The sequence below is a fragment of the Grampus griseus genome (genome assembly GCF_964374135.1).
Source record: "Grampus griseus genome assembly, chromosome: 9".
Taxonomy (NCBI): Eukaryota; Metazoa; Chordata; class Mammalia; order Artiodactyla; family Delphinidae; genus Grampus; species Grampus griseus.
In genome coordinates, this window is record NC_139003.1 from 81,225,432 (window position 1) to 81,239,195 (window position 13,764).

Consider the following 13,764-nt stretch of genomic DNA (forward strand, 5'->3'; position numbering starts at 1 on the left):
TGGAGACACAAAAGACCCCGAATAGCCAAAGCAGTCTTGAGGCAAAAAACAGAGCTGGAGGAATCAGACTCCGTGACCTCAGACTATACTACAAAGCTAGAGTAATCAAGACAATATGGTACTGGCACAAAAACAGAAACATAGATCAATGGAACAAGATAGAAAGCCCAGAGATAAACCCATGCACCTATGGTCAACAAATCTATGACAAAGGAGGCAAAGATATACAAGGGAGAAAATACAGTCTCTTCAATAAGTGGTACTGGGAAAGCTGGACAGCTACATGTAAAAGAATGAAATTAGAACACTCCCTAACACCATACACAAAAATAAACTCAAAATGGATTCGAGACCTAAATGTAAGACCGGACACTATAAAACTCTTAGAGGAAAACATAGGAAGAATGCTCTTTGACATAAATCACAGCAAGATCTGTTTTGATCCAACTCCTAGAGTAATGGAAATAAAAACAAAAATAAACAAATGGGACCTAATGAAACTTCAAAGCTTTTGCACAGCAAAGGAAAGCATAACCAAGACAAAAAGACAACCCTCAGAATGTGAGAAAATATTCACAAACGAATCAACGGACAAAGGATTAATCTCCAAAATATATAAACAGCTCGTGCAGCTCAATATTAAAGAAACAAACAACCCAATCCAAAAATGGGCAGAAGACCGAAATAGACATTTCTCCAAAGAAGACATACAGATGGCCAAGAATCACATGAAAAGCTGCTCAACATCACTATTAGACAAATGCAAATCAAAACTACAATGAGGTATCACCTCCTCACACCAGTTAGAATGGGCATCATCAGAAAATCTACAAACAACAAATGCTGGAGAGGGTGTGCAGAAAAGGGAACCCTCTTGCCCTGTTGGTGGGAATGTAAATTGATACAGCCACTATGGAGAACAGTATGGAGTTTTCTTAAAAAGTAAAAATAGAATTACCATATGATACAGCAATCCCACTACTGGGCATATACCCAGAGAAAACCGTAATTCAAAAAGACACATGCACCCCAATGTTCACTGCAGCACTATTTACAATAGGCAGGTCATGGAAGCAACCTAAACGCCCATTGACAGATGAATGGATAAAGAAGATGTGGTACATATATACAATGGAATATTACTCAGCCATAAAAAGGAATGAAATTGAGTCATTTGTTGAGACGTGGATGGATCCAGAGACTGTCATACAGAGTGAAGTAAGTCAGAAAGAGAAAAACAAATATCGTATATTAACGCATGTATGTGGAACCTAGAAAAATGGTACAGATGAACTGGTTTGCAGGGCAGAAGTTGAGATACATATGTAGAGAACTAACGTATTCCCCCAAGGGGGGAAAACGTCAGTGGGGTGGGGTTGGTGGTGTGATGAATTGGGCGATTGGGATTGACATATATACACTGATGTGTATAAAACTGATGACTAATAAGAACCTTCAGTATAAAAAAACAAACTAAAAACAACTAATACTAAACTTTCTTTGGGTTATTTGTACGGAAATATGTTAATATAAATGTTTCAGACATTACATGAAATTTCTAAAAATCTTATATGTTCTGGTATAATGTTATAAGTCATAATTCTAGTTATTACTTTAAAATGTATATCTCAGAAATAACTAAATTTCCTTGTCAATTGCATTATTATGAACTTTCATCAAATCTTTAACCATCTTTATTTTTAAGTCTTTTGTCATTTACAGACAGTTCTGGGTGTACTCTGATGCTTTCGCAAAAATGTTCCTATAAAAGGGTTTCATCTTCAAGGAATTCATGGAAAAGACTGACAAGTACAGGTTTCTGGTAACTGACTATACTGCTGAACTGAATGAATAAGCATTTTCAGAACTCTAATGGAAAACTGATGAATTCATAAAAGTGCTAACAAAAGATCAAGATGAAAAAAAATTAATTTCATGGGACTGAGTGAACTGATGAGGATGATTATAATTTTTGTGACTTTCTGTTTGAATAAAAAAGAAAATCCCGCAAGGACTCTTTATCTCTAATCTTACTAGCTTACTTATCTGTCATAGTAAAACCCTCTTTATTCTTTCTGCCTTCTCTGTTTTGACTCCTTTTCTTTCTCTAGCTGTTTCTATTAGGAGAAACTACCCAGTTAACTGGGAGACAATGAGAGGATAATAAAGTTGAGGGCAAATGGAACACCACAAATTTTATTAAAATAGCTTGTTTTTGTTTTGGATTCCTGTCCATTGTTGCTTTCTATTCATTTCGCACAGCCAGTATTATCACTTCTCCCATTTTTAGAAATATCACTCTTTTGGAAACTGAAAATTTCCAAAACACACATGCATGTGCACATGCATACACACAAAGAGATTTCGTACTTTGACCCAAAACATACATTCTAGTATGTGTTAAATCTATCTGAAATAAGAATTTGTGTTAAAGGGACTTGGTCATAAATGCTAAACTTAAGAAAGAAAAGCCTCCTAGTAGGCTTGGCAATGAATCACCTTACAGGCCTGATGCTTATGAAAACTTTATCTTTTGGATCACTTTGAGACAACTGAACTGATGTTCTTCGTAATTTATTTTTTGGTCTCCCCCAAATCATAGAAAGCTTTACAAAGATACACGTGGATCCCAAGGAGGTCATTCTAACCTGACTTCTACTGCAGACTTGGCTGAACCAGCATAAGCTGCTTAGGCAGGATCAAGATCAAGATTTTATTCTCTTCCATGATGTGGGTTTATGGTCTTTGTGACAGAGAAGTAGCAGAAAAGAAAATACTGCCTTCTAGGTCTTCCCTGGTGGCACAGTGGTTGAGAGTCCGCCTGCCGATGCAGGGGACACGGGTTCGTGCCCCGGTCCGGGAAGATCCCACATGCCGCGGAGTGGCTGGGCCCGTGAGCCATGGCCGCTGAGCCTGCGCGTCCGGAGCCTGTGCTCCGCAATGGGAGAGGCCACAGCAGTGAGAGGAACGCGCACCGCAAAAGAAGAAAAAAAAAAAAATACTGCCTTCTATCTAAAATAGGGTATCTCTGTGGGTCTCTGTGAGGTTTTTCAAGACAGGGTATTAATTAATTTATTTATTTTTGCTGTGTTGGGTCTTTGTTTCTGTGCGAGGGCTTTCTCTAGTTGTGGCAAGCGCGGGCCACTCTTCATCGCTGTGCGCGGGCCTCTCACTTATCGCGGCCTCTCTTGTTGTGGAGCACAGGCTCCAGAAGTGCAGGCTCAGTAGTTGTGGCTTACGGGCCTAGTTCCTCCGCGGCATGTGGGATCCTCCCAGACCAGGGCTCGAACCCGTGTCCCCTGCATTAGCAGGCAGATTCTCAACCACTGCGCCACCAGGGAAGCCCCAAGACAGGGTATTGACACAACTTTCAGGTGGCTGATGTGATACATACATATTAAATTCACTTACTATGTTAAATTATCCAATGGCCTTAATTAACTAGAGCGACCACTAAATTAGGCAATCTGTTTACACATATTCAGTTTGAAACAAAGGTTCAAAATAAGCAAGACCTGTTCACACAACAATTGTTCCATTACATTCTTTGAAATAGTCAAACTGTATGAGGCTTTTACAGGACTACCTAGTCTAAGTTATAGACTTGATATTCAATATTCAAGTGCACGGAAAGCAGGAATAATTTTAAAAGAGTATCATTTGTAGAATTGTACAACAGGTGAAGAAAATACTTACGGTTTAATGTGTGTGCATTTGTGTTATTCGGTTTTTAGGTGAGAAAGAATCACAGTTGGTAACACTGAAAGAAAGATAAGAAGCAGTGGTTGAAGAAAGGAAAGTAAATAACATTTATTGAGCACTTGTGAGATGCATTACGTATAATATTTTATTTAATCCTCAGAACTACTCTAAGGTTGAGAATATATCTTATCCTATTGTACAGATGAGAATATTGATGGACTAGAAATTCAAATGGAGTCAATTCCTGACTCCACAGCTTTTGCTCTATTTTTTGTACATTATTGTGAAAAGAGATAAAAGACTTCAATTATCTAACAAAGGAATCAAAGTTGAAAGCATATCTTAATGGTCATTGACTTTGTGCCAGACACTGAGCAATTATATCCTATTCCACACACTAGCCCAAAATTTAAATGTAGAAATATGAAACTGATATTTTTATGTTGGCTTTCTTAAAATGAATGTTAGTGGGAAAAATTACTTGTGGTCTTTATTTCTCTGAAATAAATATCATTAAGAAAACTGTTATAGGGAGAAATTCTTACAGTATAACAACTTATGGAGCCAATATGAAGCAAAAAGTAGTGAAAGAATGTTTGAATTTAAATTATTGCTCATGGTTTATATAATTGTATAGGTGTTTTAGTGTCTATTCCTAAAAAGGTTCCTGCATTTGCTTTTATATATAGATTCTTGCAAGAGATCCAGATCCAGGACAAGAAGTTGAGGTTAAGTATTGTATTATTATCTATTAATTTTTTCCAACTTTTATTTTGTAAGAAGTGCTCAAATTTTCAATGAGCAAAAAATTATTTCATCAGGCTTTGAATTAATGTTGTCTTTAAATCTTATGGTAGTCACTGAAGTGAGAGGAGGACTTTAAACCTTTGAATATAGTAACAGACTAAAAATTATATGACTTGGAAGTGAAGGCAACAGACCTTCTAAAATGCTCTAAAAGGCATTTAGAAAAACTAGAGCTTATATTTTTTTCCATTTGTCTGATGACATTTATACAGCTGAGAGAATATCCTTTAATGTTTGTTACCTTTTATTCATCCCAGATCAGGCATATTTTCTTTATTATACACATAATTTGAATAAAGGATATGTTGTATCTTCATATAAGTTCTAGTTTCAGCAATAATTAATTAATAGTGATTTAATAAATAATACATGACAAAATAGTTACAGATTAAGAGGGAATAAAGAAGAAGAAATACAAAATAATTAATCACTCGAGATTTTCTCAGGAATTTTTATGGTGTACATATGAACTATATTCTAATTGTACTTGTAAGAAAAAATTGAGTTTTTGATTATAGAATGTATTATAAGTCATATTAGTGCAATGGAATATTCTGCTCTAATTCTCTTTAGAGCAAACTAAACTTTTTCCATTTGTTCATACTTACTCTGGTAGCTGGCTTATAAACATCATTTGGGGAATAAGGTTGAAATGAAAGCTTAGGGGGGCATTGTTGGTAAATTTAGCCTGCATATAATTTTTCTGGTGACCTGATTACAATGAGGCACTGATCAGTACTCCCAATTTCATTTTTTTGCTCATGTGAATTTTAGACTGAGGACAGAAGATGACACAGGAAAAGTGTAGTTTCTTGTTTACTAGGTTCAGAAGCTCCATTTATGTGGGTGTGTAAATGTGTGTGGGAGGACAGGGTCAGGATATGGGGATTATGTGCATTTAGGGTGTGTAGATATATATGTGGGTTTATGCCAGGATACATGTATGTGGGAGGAGGATGGGGTGACTATGTAAATACCGACTACAACTTCATGTGTTTACACATAACTAAATATTACACATTTCATAACTAAATATTATAATATCTGATTTATATTGTAGAAGTCACTGGGAAAGAGAAACAAAACAAAGACTTGGAAAATGATAATTTTTTTTAACAAAAAGCAATAATAATAAGGGGAGAAACAAAGAAAATGAGATTTTTCCAAAAGAACATTTAATGGATTTTAGCCGAATATAAGCCAACTTTGGTTGTTCACTCATAGACAAATAAAAATCAGTTAGTATGCCCATCAAAATGGCTGGGATGCCTTTTTGGAAATGGCATTGGATATGTCTCCCAGGTTTTATTGTTTCTCTTTGGACCAGAAACTGGATGTAAATTTTTTCAAAATATGATGTCTTTACTAAATCCCTTTAAAAATCTTTAATATTCATCTTGAAACTGAGCCCAGTTATAAGCACAGTGATAACAATGGAGAGGAACATGCTGATGTCCCTAAAAAATATCTTTGTCTAAAGCAATATTTTATTGTGCCATACAGAAAATCAATTTAGAGATGAGATCTAATGGCACTGTCCAAATAATTCAGTGTATGTGCCTCCTGAGTATACAAGAGGGTATGACTTTTTTATATATTAGAAAAATCTGTAAATGCAACACTAGAAAATAAACTAATTATAAAACCAATAATAGTTATTTACCAAAAATGCTCTAATACTTAAATATAAAAACCTTTGGAAAAAATACAACTAAAAATGTAAATGAATTTTCAGATTACTCTTGAAGTCTGGAAAAGAAAGTTTAGCTTTTATTTTTATGGGTACTGTCTTCACAAAATTAATTTTGGTTTACTTAGGTCTTGCCTAATAACTGCATCAAAACTGTAAGTTCAGAATCCATGCTTTTTCAATAACGTATTAACCATTTTTTTGTGTGCTTTCTTAAAAGGTTTTAATATTAAACTCTTCAGTTAATACCACTGCCTACTTTGCTTTGGATTCACATAATGCCGTGATTTCTAAAACCACAAGACCTCTTTTGGATTATGAAACAAATCCTAAGGTAAGAATAAAGATGAAACAACATTAAATAATAAATACCTTTAAATACCCTTCAAAAAGAGTAATTTTCAATATTTTCAATAACTTTTAAAAACTTACCTAAATTGAAATAAAAATACCAAATTTATGTAATTGCATTTTCATATTCACATAGATCAAGCAAAAATTCACTTTAAGAAAATAAATTTAGAATTTTATTTGATTCATTTTACTCTTTCCATTAGACTTTTAAAAAATATTATTTCAATTTTTGTGTTTGCTTCTTTAAGTGCATATAAAAGTTAGAGAAGGGATTACCTCCATACTCAAAAGCATAAAAATGTTGGAGAAAGGATTGCCTCCATATTCAAAAGCATAAAACTGAGGCAACGTTCTGGGTAATTAAATAAAATTGCCCTTTATTACAGTCACAAATTATCTGGAGTGTTGCCTCTCTCCTTGGCTTTACTTGACTGTAGAGATATGGCCTAAATCTTTTTTTCCCCCAATGTCCTGGTTAAATTTCAGATTTGCAAATATTTGGAAAGAACAGAGAGGTATAAGCGTATGGAAAAACATAACAAATCTCTTTTCCTACAAAGTCATTCTGGGAAATGGGACCACTTAAATTTCAAATGTTTCCCAGTGTCCTTAAACATTTTTCAATGCCTACAGTAGTAGACTTATCAAGAAACATTGTTTTTTTAAAAACAGCGCCTTACCTAAAACAAGCCTTTATAAGTTACAAATATTTTGACCAGGATTTTCTCACTGTGTGAGAGTTAGAGGAAAAATTAAAAGCAACAACTGGTGCTCTAGGACAACTGGCTAATGGTTTATAATATTTTCACTTTGGTATTGTACGATCATCTCTCATATTATCAACTTTGCTGTTTTCCATTCACTCCTAAACGAAGTACTTCAGTTCTATTTGCTTCTTCACTCTTTCATATAATGTTCAAAATTAACTTTATGAAAGAAGCCCCATTCACGTTTTGATTTTAATTACACTGAATTTATAAATTAGACTGAAGAGAATTAGCATCATTATCATCCATAAAGCAGGATGATTTATTAAATTATTCAGAACTTTATTAATTTTCCATATTTCATATTTTTCTCCACAGAAGTTTGTAATTTTACACATTATATGTATGATATTCCTAGACAACTTGACTTTTGCTGCTGTATATTCATTTTCTAATTGTTCAAGGTTAAAGTTGATTCTTATACCTTGATATTTAAAATGGCAACTTTGCTAACTCCTTATATTAATTTGAATAATTTCTAGATGAGCTTTCATTTTTATGTTAACTGTGTTAACATTCACAGTTAAAATAACTGTCAAGAGTGACAGTTGTTTTTTTCTCAATTCTTAAAACTTTTTATTCATATTGTATGCCTTATTTCTTTGATGAGGACTTCCAGAACAATGTTTACTAGAAGTGGTTATAGGGTGCATCCTTGTTTTGTCCTGATTTTAAAAGTTATTGTTTAATGTTTCAAATGACAATGGTATTTCTTATAGGGCTATGGTAGACATCTTTTTTAAGTAAGAAAAGTTTTCTTTTTTTTTAATAAATTTGTTTATTTTATTTTTGGCTGTGTTGGGTCTTCGTTGCTGCATGTGAGCTTTCTCTAGTTGTAGCTAGTGGTGCGGTGCATAGGCTTCTCATTGCGGTGGCTTCTCTTGTTGCAGAGCACGGGCTCTAGGCATGCAGGCTTCAGTAGCTGTGGCACATGGGCTCTAGAGAGGAGGCTCAGTAGTTGTGGAACACGGGCTTAGCTGCTCCAAGGCATGTGGGATCTTCCCGGACCAGGGATCTAACCCATGTTCCCTGCATTGGCAGGCGGATTTTTAACCACTGCGCCACCAGGGAAGCCCAGAAAAGTTTTTTTTTATTCCTAATTTGTTAAGGGATATTTGATGTTGAATTTTATAATATTTTTCTCCATTTACTTAGAAAATTATATGGTTTCTTTTTGTGAATTTATTAAATGTATGAGTTATTTTAATACATTTTATGTTATTATAACATCTTTGTCTTTCTGGCATATAACCTACCCCATATAAGGTAGTTTTCAATATAGATTACTATATTCAATTTGCTGCTATTTTAATTTGGGGATTGTAATCCTAAATGTTCCCTTGTCTTTGTTGACTAAAGCTCAAGGTGGTTTGTTCACTCATTTTTTCTTCCCACATGTGAGCTCATCATTAGAAGAGCTTCTGCATGTTTACACATTTAAACAGTGTTGAGCAATTGTCCCTCCAAAGGGGTATACCTCTTGGCATTCCTAAGGCATCACTGGTTTCAGGAAAGTTTATATGTTAATTTCATGGCCCAGCTATTCTTGGACCAAATGTGTAGTACAACCTAACTTTTATGAGTTTCTCTCTCTCTCTCTCTCTCCCTCTTTCTTTTTCTCCTATAATTTAATGGCAGTGGTATTCTGGAAGGATTATGGCAAATGATTTTACTCTGTCCACCAACCTGATCTAAAAGCAAAACTTCATTTGATAAACTTTCATCCTCTTTTGGTTTACATATTAATCTTCTCCATTGATTTCCTCCATGGTAAGGTTATTTCTAATTGGCTTCTTGTCTCTGGTGTACTGCACAGTGCATCGTATAGTCAGTGCTCAAGAATATTTCTTGAAGGAAAGCATGAATTCTCTCTACTAATTTCAAGGGTCCATGTATTTGTTAAGACTTAAAACAATGAGAAACAATAGATTCATTAGTTTGATATCATTTTCAAATTGCCAAGTACTGTGTTGGCACTCTTACCCAGATTTTCAAGAAACCACACATTTATTTTTTTTTCCTAAAGCATCAAACCAGTTACATTATGTTGAGTACGTGTTAGGCACCAGTAAGGTGTTTTACACATAATAGCTTACTTAATGCTTATGGAAGCCCTGTGAGGTAGATACCATTTTAACCTCCATTTTATAGATGAAGACACTAAGTCCAAATAAATAAGTGGCCTACCCAAGATCATCCAGCTGGTAAATGGATGAATCATGATTCCAACACAAGCAGCCTAACGTTATTGTTTAAAAAAAATTTTTTTGAACATCTTCACTGGAGTATAATTGCTTTACTGTGGTGTGTTAGTTTCTGCTCTATTACAAACTGAATCAGCTATACATATACATATATCCCCATATCTCTTCCCTCTTGCATCTCCCTCCCACCCTCCCTATTCCACATCTCTAGGTGGACGCAAAACACCGAGCTGATCTCCCTGTGCTATGCAGCTGCTTCCCAGTAACTATCTATTTTCCATTTGGTAGTGTATATATGTCCATGCCACTCTCTCACTTTGTCCCAGCTTACCCTTCCCCCTCCCAGTGTCCTCAAGTCCATTCTCTATGTCTGCGTCTTTATTCCTGTCCTGCCCCTAGGTTCTTCAGAGCCATTTTTTTTTTTTAGATTCCACATATATGTGTTAGTATATGGTATTTGTTTTTGTCTGACTTACTTCACTCTGTATGACAGACTCTAGGTCCATCCACCTCACTGCAAATAACTCAGTTTTGTTTCTTTTTTATGGCTGAGCAATATTCCATTGTATATATGTGCCACATCTTCTTTATCCATTCATCTGTCGATGGACAATAAGGTTGCTTCCATGTCCTGGATATTGTAAATAGAGCTGCAATGAACATTGTGGTACATGACTCTTTTTGAATTATGGTTTTCTCAGGGTATATGCCCTGTAGTGGGACTGCTGGGTCATACTGTAGTTCTATTTTTAGTTTTTTAAGGAACCTCCAAACTGTTCTCCATAGTGGCTGTATCAATTTACATTCCCACCAACAGTGCAAGAGGGTTCCCATTTCTCCACACCCTCTCCAGCATTTATTGTTTGTTGATTTTTTGATGATGGCCATTATGACTGGTGTGAGGTGATACCTCATTGTGGTTTTGATTTGCATTTCTCTAATGATTAGTTATATTGAGCATCCTTTCATGTGTTTGTTGGCAATCTGTGTATCTTCTTTGGAGAAATGTCTATTTAGGTCTTCTGCCCACTTTTAAATCGGGTTATTTGCTTTTTTGATATTGAGCTGCATGAGCTGCTTGTATATTTTGGAGATTAATCCTTTGTCAGTTGCTTCATTTGCAAATATTTTCTCTCATTCTAAAGGTTGTCTTTTTGTCTTGTTTATGGTTTCCTTTGCTGTGCAGAAGCTTTGAAGTTTCATTAGGTCCCATTTGTTTATTTTTGGTTTTATTTCCATTTCTCTAGGAGATGGGTCAAAAAGGATCTTGCTGTGATGTATGTCACAGAGTGTTCTGCCTATGTTTTCCTCTAAGGGTTTTATAGTGTCTGGCCTTACATTTAGATCTTTAATCCATTTTGAGTTTATTTTTGTGTACGGTGTTAGGGAGTGTTCTAATTTCATTCTTTTACATGTACCTGTCCAGTTTTTCCAGCTCCACTTATTGAAGAGGCTATCTTTTCTCCATTGTATACTTTTGCCTCCTTTATGAAAGATACGGTGACCACAGGTCCATGGGGTTTATCTCTGGGCTTTCTACCCTGTTCCATTGATCTATATTTCTGTTTTTGTGCCAGTACCATACTGTCTTGCTTACTGTAGCTTTGTAGTATAGTCTGAAGTCAGGGAGCCTGATTCTTCCAGCTCCGTTTTTCTTTCTCAAGATTGTTTTGGCTATTTGGGGTTTTTTTTGTTTCCATACAAATTGTGAATTTTTTTGTTTTACTTCTGTGAAAAATGCATTGGTAGTTTGATAAGGATTGCACTGAATCTGTAGATTGCTTTGGGTAGTATAGTCATTTTCACAATGTTGATTCTTCCAATCCAAGAACATGGTATATCTATCTGTTTGTATCATCTTTAATTTCTTTCATCAGTGTCTTATAGTTTTCTGCATACAGGTCTTTTGTCTCCCTAGGTAGGTTTATTCCTAGGTATTTTATTCTTTTTGTCACAAAGGTAAATGGGAGTGTTTCTTTAATTTCTCTTTCAGATTTTTCATCATTAGTGTATAGGAAGGCAAGAGATTTCTGTGCATTATTTTTTTATTCTGCTACTTTACCATATTCATTGATTAGTTCTAGTTTTCTGGTAGCATCTTTAGGATTCTCTATGTATAGTACCATGTAATCTGCAAACAGTGATAGTTTTACTTCTTCTTTTCCGATTTGGATTCCTTTAATTTCTTCTTCTTCTCTGACTGCTGTGGCTAAAACTTCCAAAACTATGTTGAATAATAGTGGTGAGAGTGGGCAACCTTGTCTTGTTCCTGATCTTAGTGAAAATGCTTTCAGTTTTTCACCATTGAGAACAATGTTGGCTGTGGGCTTGTCATATATGACCTTTATTATGTTGAGGTAAGTTCCCTCTAGGCCTAGTTTCTGGAGGGTTTTTTATCATAAATGAGTGTTGAATTTTGTCGAAAGCTTTTTCTGCATCTATTGAGATGATCATATGGTTTTTATCCTTCAGTTTGTTAATATGGTTTATCACATTGATTGATTTGCATATATTGAAGAATCCTTGCATTCCTGGGAAAAACCCCACTTGATCATAGTTTATGATCCTTTTAATGTGCTGTTGGATTCTGTTTGCTAGTATTTTGTTGAGGACTTTTGCATCTATGTTCATCAGTGATATTGGCCTGTAGTTTTCTGTTTTTGTGACATCTTTGTCTGGTTTTGGTATCAGGGTGATGGTGGCCTCATAGAATGAGTTTGGGAGTGTTCCTCCCTCAAGCAGCCTAACTTTGTATGGGTATTTCACCACTATGCTACCTTGCCATTGTTGGCTTGTCATCTCTTCTAAAAAGCTGTTACTATCCTCCCTCATACTTTCATGCTCTGCTGTAATCTCTGTACATGCAGAAACTGTGTGCTGCTTATTTTAAATATCTGTGTTTGGTACTTAAATGATGTACTACTGAGGATGCATGAACAAATGAGTGAATAGTTAATTCAGAACAGCTGTGCTGTCGTAGGGAACCCCATTTGTTTAAGCCAGTGTCAAAGAAAGGAAAATTGACATATTTGAAAATAAACTTTTCATTTTAATTCACCCTTTTTCTTTGTCTTTTAAGCAGTTTATACATTTTTTTGAATAATAATTTACTTTAGTGGTAATATATTTTTGGTCAAGCTACATTTTTGTTAAATATTCCTTGTAATCTTCAGTTTTTTTCTCATTTATTTGAAACATTTCTGAAATAGAAGGCTCAATAAAGTATCAATATAATATATATAATTAAAAGCACTTTGATTTGCTTTTTGTTTTTGTACATAATCTACTTATTAATTATATAGTTAAATTTAATAAAACAAAAATTAAAATAATTCTTTGACTTCATCAAGCTTTTAGTTATTACTCTATTAGACAACATTTTTGACTATTATGACATTGGAATATCAACTTTTTATATGAAAATTTTACAAATTCTTGTGACGTTGCTAAAATATTCATGATTTTTCAATTTTTTTCCAAAAATAAGATAGCTGTTTACCTTCACATATTTTTTCCTAAACAGTGAAACTTAAGTTATCCTTTTAGTTTGCTATTTCAACAAATTCAAATTGATTTTATTGCCTTAAATGTAGCATACCAATACCAATATTTAAAAACATTGTCAAAGTTCCATAACAATTGGTAGGTAGCATTAAACACAGAAATCTACATGAGGGTACAAAAGATACTCCTTTTGACAAATGACCTTAAGATTTTTTTAGGAATAGATCTACATTCTTAGGCTGCAATTTTTAAAGTGCTTTTCAATTTTATTTTTAAAAAAAATTTTTGTAAAGGGAACTTGCATATTTTAAGCACTCAAAAAACATATTCTGTCATCTCTTATTTATTTTATCATTTCCAGATAGTGGTTGCTGCGAGAAATAGAGAGAACCTGTCTCTGGAGTTATGCATTGGCACCATGACTTTAAACAGCAGGAATGTTAATGATGAGAGTCCTGTTCTTATGTAAGCAAAGAGTAACCTAAATATTTAAATGCTAAGATTTAACCACTGAAACTTCTTTTATAATGGGGTAAATATCAGAGTTTTGCTGTTATGTCCATGGTCAATTTTTTTTACAAACATTCAAAGTGACCTAGAAGCAAACCTCTATTAGCTCCATACTATTGCTCTTTTTACACACAGTGAAAGTCAACCTCAATCATATTTTATGTTTGAAACCACAGAAGTCAATTTTTTTTATGGAATAAGAATTCAAAGCTTTCTATTTTCCTAT

General features: G+C 34.4%; 1 protein-coding gene across 1 annotated transcript in view; it reads left to right on the plus strand.

Annotated features, from left to right (window-relative positions):
- Positions 1-13,764, plus strand: part of LOC309827169 (cadherin-23-like) — a gene marked incomplete at both ends in the record, with an annotated part of 116,097 nt that overhangs the window by 39,071 nt on the left and 63,262 nt on the right. The window contains 3 exon segments of the mRNA XM_082661711.1: positions 3,735-3,754; positions 6,420-6,533; positions 13,390-13,493. Coding sequence (XP_082517837.1) covers positions 3,735-3,754; positions 6,420-6,533; positions 13,390-13,493 — 238 coding nt within the window.